Below are 15535 nucleotides of genomic sequence, written 5' to 3'. Positions count from 1 at the left end.
CCTGAGGGAGACCTATGTTTAGAATAGTATCCAACAAAGGAAGGGGAGTAGGAGAAGTCAGAGAGGTGGGAGGAGAACCTCAAAAATCTAGAGAAGAGGGTATCAAGGAAGAGAGAATGATTATTGGTGGCAGAAGCTGCAAAGACCTCAAGGAGACTGAGGTTTGTAAAAAGGCCATTGGGAGTCTGGCAGAGTTGGGAGAGAGAGAAGCACAGGGCCTGAGTAAGCAGCAGCAGATGCAGCAGCAACAGCTACTTCTGGGCCTGTCAGCTCACAGACTGAATATTTGAAAGTTCCCTACTTGAACTTCCAGAATCCAGGAGGGTAGAGTACATTGTAAATACTGTCACCATGCTTTGTTGATCTTGAAAAATCCACAGAATATTTTCCCAGGATATACCCAGGAGAAGTGGAACCAGCAGAAGTGATACAACGGTCTTTTAGAGATTGACAGGAAGGACCCTTCTTGCTGTGTCTGAAGGGGACCAGTGTAGGACATGAGACAATCCCGGAAACTTCACCTCATCATATCTTATAGCACAATAGAATTCCATTATGTTCATATACTGCAACTTGTTCAGCCATTCCTCATTTGATGGGTGTCCCCTCGATTTCCGGTTCTGGGCCACCACAAAGAGAGACGCTATAAATAATGTTTTATATGTGGGACCTTTTCCTATTTGTATGGTCTCTTTAGGATAGAGTCCTAGAAAAGATATTGCTGGGTCATAGAATAAGATCATTTTTGAAGCCCTTTGGTGATAGTACCAAATTGCCCTCCAGAATGCTTGGATCAGCTCACAGCTCCACCCACAATGAATTAGTGTTCCAACTCTCCATATCTTCTTCAAAATTTATCAACTTCCTGTTGTGTCATGGTACCAATCTGGATACCTCAGAGTTGTTTCCATTTGAATATCTCTAAGCAATAGGGATTTAGAACACTTTTTGTTATGAATACAGACAGCTTTCATTTCTTCCTCTGAAAACTGTCTGTTTGACCATTTGTCAATTGGAGAATGACTTGTACTCTTGGATATTTGATTCCGTTCTCTATATATTTTAGAAATCAGGCCTTTATCACAGACAGTAGTTACAAAAATTCTTTCCCATTTTTCTGCTTCCCTCTTACTTTTGGTTTGTATGTGTAAAAGCTTTTCAATTTAATGTAATCAAAATTTTCCATTTTGCCTTTTAAAACTCAGGACCAATAGATGGAAATAGAACTTCCATTGAAATTATACAATATTTGGGTGCTTACCTGCCAAAATAAACCTAAGGGCTATGGGAACACAATCAGAGAACCCATTTCCCACAAGTATAATGAGATCTACATCAATGGAAAAACATCAGATGCTCGAGGATAGCCTGAGCTAATGCAATCAAAATGATAATTCAACCTAAATTAATTTGCTTGCTCAGTGCCATCAACAACCAGTATTGTTTTGAAGAGATAGAAAAAAATATCAAAATTCATCTGGAAATTTAAAAGGTCCAGAACATCAAGCTATGAAACGAAAAGAAATATTCCCAAGCTGGTGTACCATACCAGACCTTACATTGTATTATAAAGCAACAATCATCAAAATGACTTGGTCCTGTTCTATGAAATAAAACAGTAAATCAGTGGAGTAGGTTAGCTTCACAAGACACAGTAGTCAATGGGTACAGTCATCAACTGTTTGATAAACCCAAAGACGACATCTTCTGTGATAAGAACTCACTGTTTCACAAAAGCTGCTAGAAAAACTGGAAAATAACAAGGAAAATTTGGACATAGGACAATGTGTGACACCATATACCAAAAAAAAAAAGTCCAAGTGGTTATCTGATTTATGTATAAAGACTGATTGAGAGTATAAACAAATGAGGGGAACAAGAAGTAGTTTATCTGTCAGATTTATGGAGAATGCAGGACTTTATGACCAGACAAGAGATAGAGAACATTACAAAATGAAAGATGCATGATTTCGTTTCCATTAACTTGCAAAGTTTATGTGCAAACCTAAGTCATCAATGATGAGGAGGAAGTAGAAACCTGGAAATAATTTTGACAAGTAGTGTCTGTAATAAAGGACTCATTTCTAAGATAAATACAGAGCTGAGTCAAATTAAGGAGAATCCAACTCATTCCCCAGTTGATAACTGGTCAAAGATATGAATAGGCAATTTTCAGAGGAAGAAATTAAAGCTATCTATATTCCTAAGAAAAATGCTCTAAATCTCTTTTGTATAAAATGAGGCAAATAAAAACAACTGTGAGGTATTCCATCATGCCTATGAGATTGGCTAACATGAAAAGAGGAAAATGATCAGTATTGGAATAGATGTGAGGAATTTGGAAGACTGATTCGTTGTTGGTGGAAGTATGAGCTGATCTTACCATGCTGGAAAGCAATTTGGAACTTTGACCAAAGATCTACAAAAATGTGCATAACCATTGACCCAGCAATAATACTCCTAGGGCTGTATGCCAAAGAAATTATAAAATGGGAAAAGAACCACACATATAAAAACATTTTTCACACCTCTTTTTCTGATGTCCAAGAACTGGAAATTCATGGGATGGCCATCAGTTGGGTTGTTGCTGAACAACTTGTGGCATATAAATATAATCAAATGCTATTTAGATATAAGAAATGACAAACAGGCAGAATTTTAAAAATCCTTCAAAGATTTCAATGAACTGATGCTGATTGAAGTGAATAGAAACAGGAGATCATTGTTCACAGAAACAGCCTCAGTGTATGATGACTGATTTTCATAGACTTAGCCCTTGTCAGCAACGCAAGGAGGTTAAATATTTCAAAGGACTTATGATGGTAAATGCTATCCACATTCAGAGAAAACAACTAAAGAGTCATAATGGAGAGCAAAGAAGACCATTTTCTTTTTTATTTTGTTTTGTTTTGTTTTCTTTCTCATGATTTCTGCCATTCGTTATAATTCTGACATGCAATCTGACTGATATGAACATGTTTTGCATAGGAATGTATGTGTAAAGCCTATATCAGATTGCATGCAGCCTTGGGAAGGGAGGGGGAGAAAATTTAAAACGTATAGAAGTGAACTTTGAAAATTAAAAATAAAAAAGAGAACACCATGAATGGCTTAAAAATACAGTACTGTTTACTCCATGAGAGCAATTATGCTTCTGTCACATACAGAGTACACATAAACATGTCTGGAATGATCAGGACCCCTGCATTACATCATTTGCAGGCCAGTTATTATGCAGAATAGTCATCTGAAGTCCCCATTCAGGGATTACTCCCTCTCATCCCTAAAGATTACAAACACAGAAATCTCCAACTCTTTACTGCAACTGTATTTCTACGGTTTTTTAAAAAATAAAACTCAACCAAATCCAAATTTCGCAAACTGCTAGCCTTCTGACGTAGCCATCTGATGATATTTAGTTTTGGTGGAGTAGTGGGAGGAGCTGAAGTGTGGCCTATCCAGGGATGCTTATTTGTAAATGAATGAATGTATTCTATGTTTCCAGAGCACCATGCAAAGACAGAGCAAGCAGAAGTCTAAACTGATGTGGTGTCTTAATTTTTTCCATTCCTGTGCATCAGAAACAATGACTCCTGAGCAGGAAAGTGACAGAAATGGAAGTTTTCCCTTTTTTTTTTTTTTGTAAAACTGCCTACCATGCTCATAAAGTCCAGTCTCCTGGGATTGTACTTTTCTCCATGGTTTCACTGATTTCATTTGGCTGGGGCGACTCTCACCTGCTGTCAGTTTCAGGTATAAACCTCAGGTTTTCACAACTGATGGAGAGAAGAGAGATCCTTGTTGTTATCCTGTCTTTGACCACTCTGCCAAGGTAAGATGGATCCAGGAATACAAGCCAAGAGCTAGCCAAACTATAGTGCCCTCCACTAACTATTGCCAATCTTTGTCCATATCCCCCTTTCCTTTCCCTCCCTCCCTCTTATGCACTCCCTCATCCTCCCACTTACCATCTTTTTTCTCTGCTTGTGTGGGACAAAAGGTCCTTCATGGACCTTCTGGTGACAGGTACCCCAACTGCTACTTAGGAACTTTGGTGCGTCAGCTAGAGAGAGGAAGGTTTGTCCCACTGAAAGAGAAGCAATGTTCCTTTGCAAATAGTTGAGAAAGAAAGGTGATGGAAACAAAATAAAACCCTGTCATGTAGGCACTTTTGTGTTGGAAAGGTATACTAAAAAAAACCAATCATTTTTCTAAAAACCTTACCAGTACATGTCAACTTCCCTAAATCTCTTTATACCAGATATTCTAGCAGCAAACTTAAACATGACAATGAGCCAAAAGAAAAAGAAAGACAATCCAAGAATTCTGAAATTGCAAAAGGGGATTTTGCAACAATTAAATCGTTATAATTTTACTGTTTTTACACAACCAACTATATACAATGTATGTATTTGAACAATAAAGTAAAATGTCCCAAAGAAATGTTCTCTTCTCTGGAGGAAAATAAAGCTTATTCAGATATAGGGTCGTTGCTTCACTGCTGGCTGGGTGTTGACAGGGTGGTTCAGGCAAAGATGAAATTTACGAGTTTCCTAGAAGCAGCAGATGGGAAGGTAATGGAGAGGTCCATTAAGTGACAGTCCATCGATGAGTCCATGAAGGCATCGATTCATGTATTTTGATCGTTTGATCTTCCATGTGGTGTTGAAGACTATCCATTTGTTGCCTTTTAAGAAAAGGAAACAGGTCGAAGGAATAAATACTGTGTAAAATGAACCCCGGGAACAACAGAAAGAGCTATAATAATTTTCTATCGCAATTATTTGAAATATTAGTTTCCAAAGCAAACAGAAAGTCCTCGTTAACAACTGGATGTGGCTGAATATAAACTTGGGTTCTCAACCTTATACTATATATTAACATCAATTGGAGCAAGATCGTACAGTTAAGCCCTTAAGGAAACCCAAAGTTCGATGAAAATGAAATCATACTTCAAGAATTTTTATCTGTTGAGAAGAGGAACATATGATAGAATTAGATAAAAAAAGAGCAAAACACCCTTATCCCTTCACCAATAACCAAGAGAATCAAAATCAGCAGAGACTAAATAGCTCCATTAAACGTAATCTGTCAAATTAGGATGTCTTGCAATCGTAGAAATATTCAAAGGAATCACTCATCCCCTAATGGATCAAAGGTGATCTATCCACAGACAATCAACAACACATACATCAAAAATCATCTCTTGAAACCCCCCCAGAAATTATGAGTTCTGAGGACGTAGGCATCCACACATGCCAACCCAAACTTCGACAAAGAACCCCCAAAAGCAAATATCCTTAGGGCCTGTTAGATATCTTCTCCAAAAAGACTTGCTGGGATAGAGAACTGATCACCTCTTGAGAAAACCTATTCCCCTTTGTGTCACCTGGAATTCTGGTGATTTGCTAATTCCACTGTTTGGCATTCTGACACATGGGACTCAGCTTTCTTCCATGTGACTGCCTTTCAAATACTTGAAAACTGCCACAATTCCTGCAGATATCCTCTTTCCCCAGCTAATCATGCCCTCGTCCTCCCTAGATAAGCTGGCAGGGCCTGAAGACCACCAATCATTATGACTACACTTTCTACTTTACCAATGAGCTTCACGCTGCCTTTTGGATGTGTACTTACTGAGGCAAGGTACAGAGAGATGATTGCCTTCCTAGGTCTGGGTATGTTCATTTCTTATTTCAGGAAAGATCGCTCTAGCTCTCTTGTCTGACATATTACACTACTGACTCAACTGGAGTTTGGAGTGCACTAAAAGGCCAGATTCTTTCAGGAAAATCTCTGCCTAATTATGCCTGCCCCTACTTTGTTAGTGAAGTAGATTTTTTGATCCTTAATTATTTTATTCTAGCAAATAATTTTATACTCCAAAGAGACCAAAGAAGAAGGGAAGAATAGATACGTGCAAAATATTTGTGGTAGCATTTGTTGCTACAGCAAAGAACTGAAGACTGAGGGTGTGTTCATCCATTAGAGAATGACTGAAAACATGGTATATGAAAGGAAGAGAGTGTTGCTGCACAGTACGGAGTTATAAAAGGAAGTGAAATCTAGGAAGGCATATGAGCTGACAGATTAAAGCACAATTACATACACTGACAGCAATGTGGTAAAGAGAAATTCCTCCAAAAGACTTGAGACTCTGGTCAATGCAATGATGAATCAATGAGTCCAGAAGACTAGTAATGAAGCAGGCCTCCATCCTCTTGGTACAGACTATAATTGCAGAATCATACTGTCTTTAGTGATAACAGATGTGTGATTCCCCCCTCTCTTCTATTACCTTAGTCTGTTAGAATGGGGGCGGATTACGTTTTCTTCAGGGTGGATTAGAAGGAAGGATATGAATATTTGGGGGGCAAGTGTAACAAGAAGATACTGATTCCAAAAATAAAAAAAAATGAGCTACAAAACATTTAATTTAAATTTAAATTTAAGAACATCCAGCAAAGAAGAGAATCAAGTTCAGAAAAGGGACATAGACATATGTAAGCCACACAAAATAAATACATACTTTGAAATTACCCAAACTACATATAATAGAGATTCATGTTTCATACACAATTCTCTTTTTCCTCTTTATTCTATCGTTGATAGAAATAGTCATATTGGTTGATGTTTGTCAAATTCTTAGTTAAAGAGACCAAAAATAATTTCATCTTACTAGATTTGACCTAATAACTTTACCATGTGAGATCTTTTGGCATCTGACTGTTAGAAGTGTTAACTGTCTTGGAAAAACATGCCATCTATGCCTAAGTCACTGAGGTATGACTACGACTTCAGTCTTGTCTTTCATCTCCTTGTAAATCCATCTGAACGTATTACTTTCTAGCCACTTTCTTCACTCATTTTGGAAAGGACCGCATGGGAAACTTGGTCAAATGATTGGCTACAATCTAGAGAAAGGATAGCTCCAGCATTCCCCTTCCTGAGCAGTCTAATGACCCCGAGAAGAAGGGAGATGAAATGCACTGTGTGTGACTTTGGGAAAGCTAACACCAGGCGCTGACACTTCCTGCTTTTCTAGCAGTTTTCTAGCCACTCCCTAAATAACATGCTCTATAATTTCTCAGCAACAGAGGTCACCCTCCTTATTCTCCATGTGCAGACTTCGCTCTCTTCCCTTTTGAGAAGATCAGGACACTCGCCCTCCTTTGGTCCTCTCCTGTGCTCCATGATTTTCCCCAAATCCTAGTTTGTGGCCTCACCAGTGACATCTGCCTTATTTTTCCCATCTTGAGAGCTCAACTGTGCCTCGTGCCCTGAAGTCGCCAAGGACAATCAGGTACCTCTCTTAACTGACGCATCTTCCTTTTGAGCAGCTATTTCAGTATAAAATGGATTCTCCTTAGTAAAGAAAACAAAAGTGCAGTAGGAGGGACTGCCTCTCTGCTCTCAGGTAGATTATACAGCTGGAGCCCTAGTCCCGATCCTTGTTTCTTCATCCTCTATTTCCACATTGAGATAAAATCTTTTAAGAAGTTTAAATTTAAGTTAAAATTTAAATTTAAGAATTTAAGTTAAAATTTAAAAGTGAGAGCCTTTTCTTCTGTTCATCCTCCCTCACAATCAAAGATATTCCAATGAAAAGAATGTAAAGGTATCCTCTAAACTGGTCAAAACAAGGAATATTGACCAGATGATGTGGGGTTGTGACGTTCTGTAGTGTCCTACTCTTCTTGACCCCATCAGGCATTTCACATGGCTTAAAATGGTCCTGCACTACAGAGGAAGAAAGCAGTCTCAGAGAGAAGGCAAGCAGGTGAGGGAGAGGGTGAACTAGCTGTCTCTATGTCTAGCTACTGATTAACATAGCCTCTCCCCTGGCATCAGAGGCCAGCTGGTCTTCTCTAGAGTCTTAAGTCTGCTTAGTGTTGCCTTCTTTCATGCCGTTCCCCTTGCCTTGGAAGCCCTTGTCTGCAGTCTCTGCAGAGTAGAATCCAAAACGCCTCTGAGAATGGTCCAATTCAGTCTCCCTTCCTTTGAATCGATCTAAAACTTAAATGTGCCTGTCTTTCTGTATTATGTGTGTCTATATACTAGAGTTGTTTGTAAGACTCTGCTAAGTTCTATCTCCTATACTCAATCCTAGGTGCACACACAGTATGTATCAATAAAGGATAGATGAGTGGAAAAAACAAAATCACTTAGAGATATCCCACTCTGGCCAGGGCTGCCCACAAGGGGAGGTCTCCTGGTAGAGTTTGGAGCAGGTCTGTGCAACCTGTGGCCCTCGGGCTCTGGAGCTGGATGCAATGAGTCCAAGGACTTCCTCTCCACATTTTCCTCTAAATTTGTCAGTGGCCAAACCTGAAATACTCTGGTAGGTAGCACAGGGCCCATGAACCACAGGTGGGGAAGGCCTGGGTTAGAGGCTCACGCTATGTTGGGGATCTGTTCAAGGGGAATTTTCTTCAGGTGTGAGTTGGCAGACGGAGTCCATAGGTGATCCTGTTCAAATCTGAACCTTTTGTTATCTTGTGAGAGGAAGCAACATGGCACAGTCACAGGGCAGGAAGAGATTTTTAGGTTGGCAGATCCACTTGTTGTGCATTTGGCATAAGTAACATGAAAGGATGTTCCAAACATACCATAATAAATGATAAACAAAAGGTCCTACCTGAGTTGGTGGAGAGAGATGTGCAGGCTGTGGAGCTTCTCCTTGCTCACAGTGGGCTGGGTATTGAGCAGCTCCTCTAGAAGGGAAGCAGGGACAGGGCAGGATGGAAGTTGAATGGGAGTCACAGGGAAGGATTTGATCTCTCCCTTCAGTTCCTTCCTCTGAAAAACAAAGGTGTTATTTGTGTTATTAGTGCCTACCGTTTAGAGACACAGAGAAAAACTGCAGGGGTGAAGGAGGGAGAGAGATAAAATAATGGTACATGTGTGCAAACCCAAGCTTTCTAAATGTGCACAATGTTACCCAGTTATTGACAGGAGGGCCCCCAAACTCAGCAAGTACAATGTTGGTGTTTTGATGGCCCCTAAGCTGTAGCTAATATTTGGATTGCATTTTCATGTTTGTAAAGCACTTGACATGTGGGAACTGATGGAGATTATATGAATTTGCCAAACTCATGATCATCAATATCATCTCCCTTAGATATGAACCAGTAGATGAGGATTTTCCATGAAGCACTTCTGGCATCATAAGCAACTGTTACTTGTACAATGGGTCATCAGGCTTCACCTTTATTTTACTGAGACATTTATTTCAGATGGATGAATTACAGCAATCATCCTCAAACGTATGGAAGTCCTCCAAAGACATAGCAGGAAGACCCCATACAGAGTGAGCCTTGGGCGTGCCATGGCCCAAAGCAAAGGATGCCTGGGACCTCTGGCCTCTGAACAGAAACATTCAGGAGCAGTTTTCTGGATTGGGTTTCATTCCAGATCTCCTGAGCAGGATAAATTCCAGAACCTGCCACTTGTTGGGGGCCTAAAGATCTTTCCATCACAACACCTCTTCCTCTTGGGACATTAACTAACTACAAACTGGCAGCTACAGAGGGAACATGATTCTGCTGGCTAAGGCTCTGCAGCATGACCACGTGACCTGTCCTGGGGAAGGTATTCTGCTCCATGAGGGAGCTCATGTCAGGGGGCATTACCTTGTTCATCTTGCCTTGCTGCAGCTCAGCCTGAGCTTCTGCCAACTCCAGCTTCAACTGGGACACTTCCCGGTGGTGTTTTTCCTCCTGTGTCCTAAGGATGGACAGAAGAATATCAAGTAAAAATGGCATTTCTATGCTGATCTGCAACTGGTTTTGGCTATAAAGCAATCTATGTCCAGTCTAGAAGTGATGGCACCTGGTATTGTATTTTGCATCTTTCTTAATGTCATGTATACAAGACGTACAGTGATGTTCCAGAGCACTAGGGATTTATGAGCACACAGACTCCAAAAAAACACTTAAGCACAGATGTTTGATAACTACATGTTTCTGATAAATCTGCCTGATGATCCTCACCTTGTGCTGTCTGCACTAGTCACAGACACCATATGTGTTTCAAGGGTGATTTACTGTACCCTTTCTAGTTACCCTCAAGTGTGCCACCAAGGCATTTTTATGCTGGCATAAACACTGCCTATCCCTTACATCAGCTAAAAGCTTCTTTTCGAAGTTGACCTAGAAAGGGAGCCAAACTGAACCTGAGCCCCTCCTGTTCCTACCCATGCTCCCGGTGCTGATTAGAGATCAAGTCCAAGGGAAAACATGGTCTAACCAGGAAAGACTGCATTGGTAATGACCCAGACTGCATTGGCAATGACCCAGACATGAAAAGACATTGTGCCTGTGTCTCTGGCTTCTGGACCTCAGGAGATACTGGAATGTAATAATAATAATACCACGAATGGCTACATTTCTTCAACACCTACTATGGGCCAGGAACTGTGCAGAAGACTTTACAATGATCATCTCATATGATCGTCACAACAACCTTGTTGGAACAGATGCTATCAACATCCCCATCTTAAGAGTCGAGACAGCTGAGACAGACAGAGGGTGAAGGTTTAGAGCACTAAGTGCCTGAAGCCAGATTTGAATTCTGGAGTCGGAGCCCAGACAAGTCCCAGTGGGGCAATACTTACAGCAGCCTATGTGTGTCTGCCTGGAGATTCTTAGCCAGCTGCTCCTTGGCCTGCAGTTCTTTCTTCAGTTCAATGAGTTCCAAGGTGGCAGCTTTGTAATGCAGCTTGTTGTGAACGGCTTTGATCTTACTTGCTGCCACCTGTGGCAAGGGGAAGCAAGAGTCAGGCCAAGAAGCCTATTAAGTTGCATTTTCTGTGAAATGAACAGGCAAATAAGCAGACCTTTCTACTTCTGGTGTAGACAAAAAGGCCTTTCAATAGTACTCCTTGAAAGATGCTGAGAAAGCCTTTGACACTACCATCTCTGTGATATGTCTTTCCAGATCTGGCAACGACCAAAACCACATAGCCCCTGGTGAGAGCTGTTCTGAGATTCAGAGGCAGCAGGAGTAGCCACATCCACCCACATCCACCTGAGCAACCACATACCTGCTCCTTGAGGCTGTGAACATTGGCCTTCTCAGTCTTTAACGCCCTCATGAATGCCTGAATCCGCTGGTTGATTTGCTGGTCTTCCTCTACTTTTTTCTGGAGAACCACCTTGACCTAGACAACAGGAAGGCAGAGGGGTGGCACATTGTCCTGTCAAGTGTCTGGGAAACCACAGTTAGTGTAAAAAGTAGAACTAGTGTTGGGTGACAGCATTGCCACAACAGCAGACCTTAGAGTGGGGGCTGTATGCTCTTCTAGGCACTAGCTCCAAGCAGGACCATGCACATTCCAACGTGCCACTTAAAAGCAAGCCACAGAGTTTTGAGTTTCTGTGAAGAGACTAAAATACTTTTCCAGAGAAACTAGGTAAAAATGGACTACAGAGATTGCAGAATGTGGAGTATTTAGTGGTGTTTCTTAGCCTTCTCAAGCAAGCATGGTCTCTAGTGGGCTCCCTGGCCAAGTCCCTGATAAAGGCAGCCTGAGTGATAGGGGACAGAGTCAAAATGACAGAGTAGAAAGAAGAAGCTGTGGAAGCGCCCCACATAGCCCATAAAATACTTGCAAGTATGACTAAACAAATTCTGGAGCAGCAGAAACCATAAAAGGACAGAGAATTGCAGCCCAAGACAGCCTGGAAAGCCACCAGGAAAGTGTTATCACAGAAGATGCAGAGTAGCACACAGCCCAGGGTGGACGGCATGATGGGGCAGGGACGAGATATGGAAGAGGTTTCAGGGAGCCACCAGCTGCAGCATTTTCCAAATTGCTCAATCCACAAATGACAAAGACAGTTTCAAAGGTCATGAAAAAGCTCCTTTGCCAAGGAGAAAGGAATGTGGAATGCTTTACAAAGCAGAATTAGCCTAATGGAAAAGGAGGTTCAGAAGCTCACTGAAGAAAATAGTTGCATAATCATTAGAATGGAGCAGATGGAAGTGAATGAGTGTATGGGAAACCAAGAAATTACAAAACAAATCCAAAAGAATGAAAAAATAGTAGATAATTTGAAATATCTCACTGGAAAAACAACTGACCTGGAAAACAGATCCAGAAGAGACAATTTAAAACGTATGGACTACCGGAAATGCATGAACAAAAGAAGAGCCTAGACAGCATTTTTCATGAAATTATCGAGGAAAACTGCCTTGATATTCTAGAACCAGAGGGTAAAATAAAAAATTGAGAGAAACCACCAATCACTTCCTGAAAGAGATCCGAAAAGAGAAACTGCTAGGAATACTTCAGCCAAATTTCAGAGTTCCTAGGTCGAGGAGAAAGTGTTGCAAGCACCTAGAAAGAAACAATTCGAGTATGGTGGAAATACAGTCAGCATAACAGAAGATCTAACACCTTCTACATTAAGGGATCAAAGGGCTTGGAATATAATATTCCAGAATTCAAGAGAATTAGGATTAAAACCAAGAATCACCTAAAGGGCAAAACTGAGGATAATATTTCAGTGGAAAAAAATGGGTATTCAATGAAATAGAGGATTTTCAAGCCTTTTAGATGAAAAGACCAGAAATGAATAGAAAATCTGAATTTTAAACACAGGAATCAAGACAAACATGCAAAGGTAAACAGAAAACAGAAATCACAAGGCACATTCTAAAGTTCAAATCATTACATTCTTACATGGAAAGATAATATTTGTAACTCTTGAGCCTTTTCTCAGTATTTGTGTAGTTGTACAGATTGTGCCACACATACTCACACTTGTCTGGAGAGAGAGAGAGAGAGAGTGAGAGAGAGAGAGAGAAAGAGAGAGAGAGAGAGAGAGAGAGAGAGAGAGAGAGAACAGGGTGAATTGAATAAGAAGGGATGATATCTATAGAAATAAAATTAAGAGGTGAGATAGGAATATATTGGGAGGAGAAAGGGAGAAATGATATGGGGGAAATTATCTCACATAAAAGAGGTAAAAATATATTTTTTCAATTGAGAAGAAAAGGGAGGAAGTTGAGAGGGAAAAAGTGAAGCTTACTCTCTTTATATTAAGCTTCAGGAGGGAATAACATGCTCCCTCAATTTGGTATGAAAATCTATCTTACACTACAGGAAAGTAGAGGAGAAGGTGATAAGTGGGGTGTGGGGCGATGATAGAATGGGGGACAAATGAGCGCGGGGATATGTGGGGGGATGATAAAAGGAAGGGCAGATGGAAGGAGGGAGTAACTAGAAGCAAACTCTTTTGGGGAGAGACAAGGTCAAAAGAGAGAATAGAATAAATAGGGGGCAGGATGGATGGAGGGAAATATAGTTAGTCTTACACAGCATGACTATTATGGAAGTCTTTTGCAAAACTATACACATATAGCCTATATTGAATTGCTTTCCTTCTCAGTGTGGATGGGTGGGGAGGGAGGAAGGGAGAGAAGATGGAACTCAAAGCTTTAGGAAGGAATGTTGAGAACTGTTTGGCATATAACTGGGAAATAAGAAATATAGTTAATGTTATATAGAAATCTATCTTGCCCTACCAGAAAAGAGAGAAGATGGGGATAAGTGAAGGGAGGGGTGCGATAGAAGGGAGGGCATATTGAGGGAAAGGGCAATCAGAATACCAAGTATTATGGGATGGGGGAGGGGAGAGATGAGGAGAAAATTTGGAACTCAAAACATTGTGGAAATGAATGTTGACAACTAAAATTAATAAAAAAAACTTAAAAAAAATATATGTGTAGTGCAATTTTTCCCAGAAGAAATTTCCAAACTACGGAGCTAAGAAAAGACCTTTAGCAATGGCCAAGACAATAGCACCTTTCTAAGTAAAATAAAAAGAAGAAGAAGAAGAAACAAAGAAGGAAACAAATTCATGAGTCACTCATCTTGTTGATTTAGTCCCGGAGGTTAAAGTTGTGCCTTAATAAAACCTTGTTGAGTAAAATTACCATATATACTATAACCTTATGAAACAAGGAAAAACGTTCTCGTTTTCACTGTGGAAATTCTATCTCCACAAGGATAGATAGGAAGAAATAGTAATTCTACTCATGCCTCACAGTCAAATTGTTTCCCTCCAAACTATTCTTAAAGAAAAATGTGTTTTGATTTGAAGATCCAGGTGAACCAACCCACTAGCATAAAGCTCCAAATACCTTCAGGTTCAACTCTACTAAATCGGCTTCTCTCTTCATTGAAGTCATTTCCAAGACATTGTTTTTCTCCTGAAGGGCTTCATTGGCCTGTTCCAAAATGTTAACCTTTTCCTGCTCCTGATGTAATTGCAGAGTCAAATTCTTATTGATATCCTTCAGGCGCTGTATTTGCCTTTTGAAGCCTCTTGGCTCTTGGAGCTGGGGAGAAATTACGGTACAGGCTCCCTGTGATCTGAGCTAGTTGGACACTTTAGTGAGTAAAATATTTTGATGAATACTTATCAGGCAGAGTAATGTTCCAGGAAATAGACCACACCAATAAAATATGTGACAGATGTACAGAAGTTGTATCCATAGAGTTGTACTCAACACGACATCCCAAGAAACCAGCTTCAACCATCACAAAACCCAATCACTAGCCTGTACATTATTGCAGTCCCCACAGTCACCAGCCCATCTTTCCTGCCATTTCTCACACTCCGTTTCTGTAGCATCCCTTAACATCTCCCCCAAGAAGCAGCAGAGACAACCACCTCATCTTCCAGGTCCATCACTTTCTCCTGGTACTCTTCCAGCCTGCCCTGCAGCTCCTCATGTTGGGTCTGCAGCTCGCTGAAGGACTGCTCCCGGATGTGCAGAGTCTCCTGGACCAGGGTGATCTGTCTCATGAGATCCAGGTTCTTCTGCTGCAAGGCATCCAATAGCGAGTCTCGCTGAGGCATAGTCACCTTTCCCTGTGAGAAATCAACTCCATAAGTCACCTCCATCCAACACAACAATTCCAGTGTTCACTTGTCCTTTCTTGGGCTGCTGTTTGATTGCTAATCATTTAATATCATGTAAACCTCGAGAAAGGGCAGAGCCTGAACTAATTGACTAGAGGTAGCCCCTTGGTCTCACAGATATCTCTTCTCTACTCTCTACTTCTCTACTCCCAGAATTCCCTTTACTGTGTCAACAAGGCAAGATGAAGTAGACCAGAGCATTCTGCTATTAATGACTACCAAGGACAAAGCTCCTCAAGAGAAGGCACTATCGTAAATATATATTTCATGGACATATGCTATGTTATGTCATTTTCATGGTAAAGAAAACAGATATCCTGGGTCATATTTCAATTAATTGTTTGTCTCCTCTCTTGTCTTACTGTATTTACCACTCATTCAGTTAAGAAAATTCTTTTGCATATTATGGTTAAACATTTATGGAAATCATAAATCTGAGTCCTGCATCAGGATTGTTCTAGCATGTGTTAAAGCCTTCTCATTCTTTTGAGCACACAATCCGAATTTACATTCCTGCTCCTTAGATATGCATGTTCTCTATCTTTGGCCAGCCTGAAGGGAAGAAACAATGTGAATTAAATGCCACCTAGCCTGTTTGCCTC

General features: G+C 40.6%; 1 protein-coding gene across 12 annotated transcripts in view; it reads right to left on the bottom strand.

The window, feature by feature from the left end:
• Positions 1–4324: 4324 nt before the first annotated feature.
• LOC140524834 (golgin subfamily A member 3-like) overlaps positions 4325–15535 on the bottom strand; it is a 71223-nt gene continuing 60012 nt past the window's right edge. For 11 of the 12 annotated variants that reach the window (XM_072639667.1, XM_072639662.1, XM_072639660.1 and 8 more), the window contains 7 exons: positions 14682–14882; positions 14149–14346; positions 11045–11161; positions 10616–10755; positions 9633–9726; positions 8639–8799; positions 4325–4687 (listed from right to left, as the gene is read on the bottom strand). In XM_072639667.1, coding sequence (XP_072495768.1) covers positions 4591–4687; positions 8639–8799; positions 9633–9726; positions 10616–10755; positions 11045–11161; positions 14149–14346; positions 14682–14882 — 1008 coding nt within the window. In that variant the 3' untranslated portion in view covers positions 4325–4590. The remainder of the gene's footprint in view (positions 4688–8638; positions 8800–9632; positions 9727–10615; positions 10756–11044; positions 11162–14148; positions 14347–14681; positions 14883–15535) is intronic. The other variant, XM_072639666.1, reaches the window with a different exon arrangement.

Source organism: Notamacropus eugenii, chromosome 2, assembly GCF_028372415.1.
Source record: "Notamacropus eugenii isolate mMacEug1 chromosome 2, mMacEug1.pri_v2, whole genome shotgun sequence".
In the NCBI taxonomy this organism is placed as follows: Eukaryota; Metazoa; Chordata; class Mammalia; order Diprotodontia; family Macropodidae; genus Notamacropus; species Notamacropus eugenii.
This window is presented reverse-complemented; position numbering and strand designations above follow the sequence as displayed.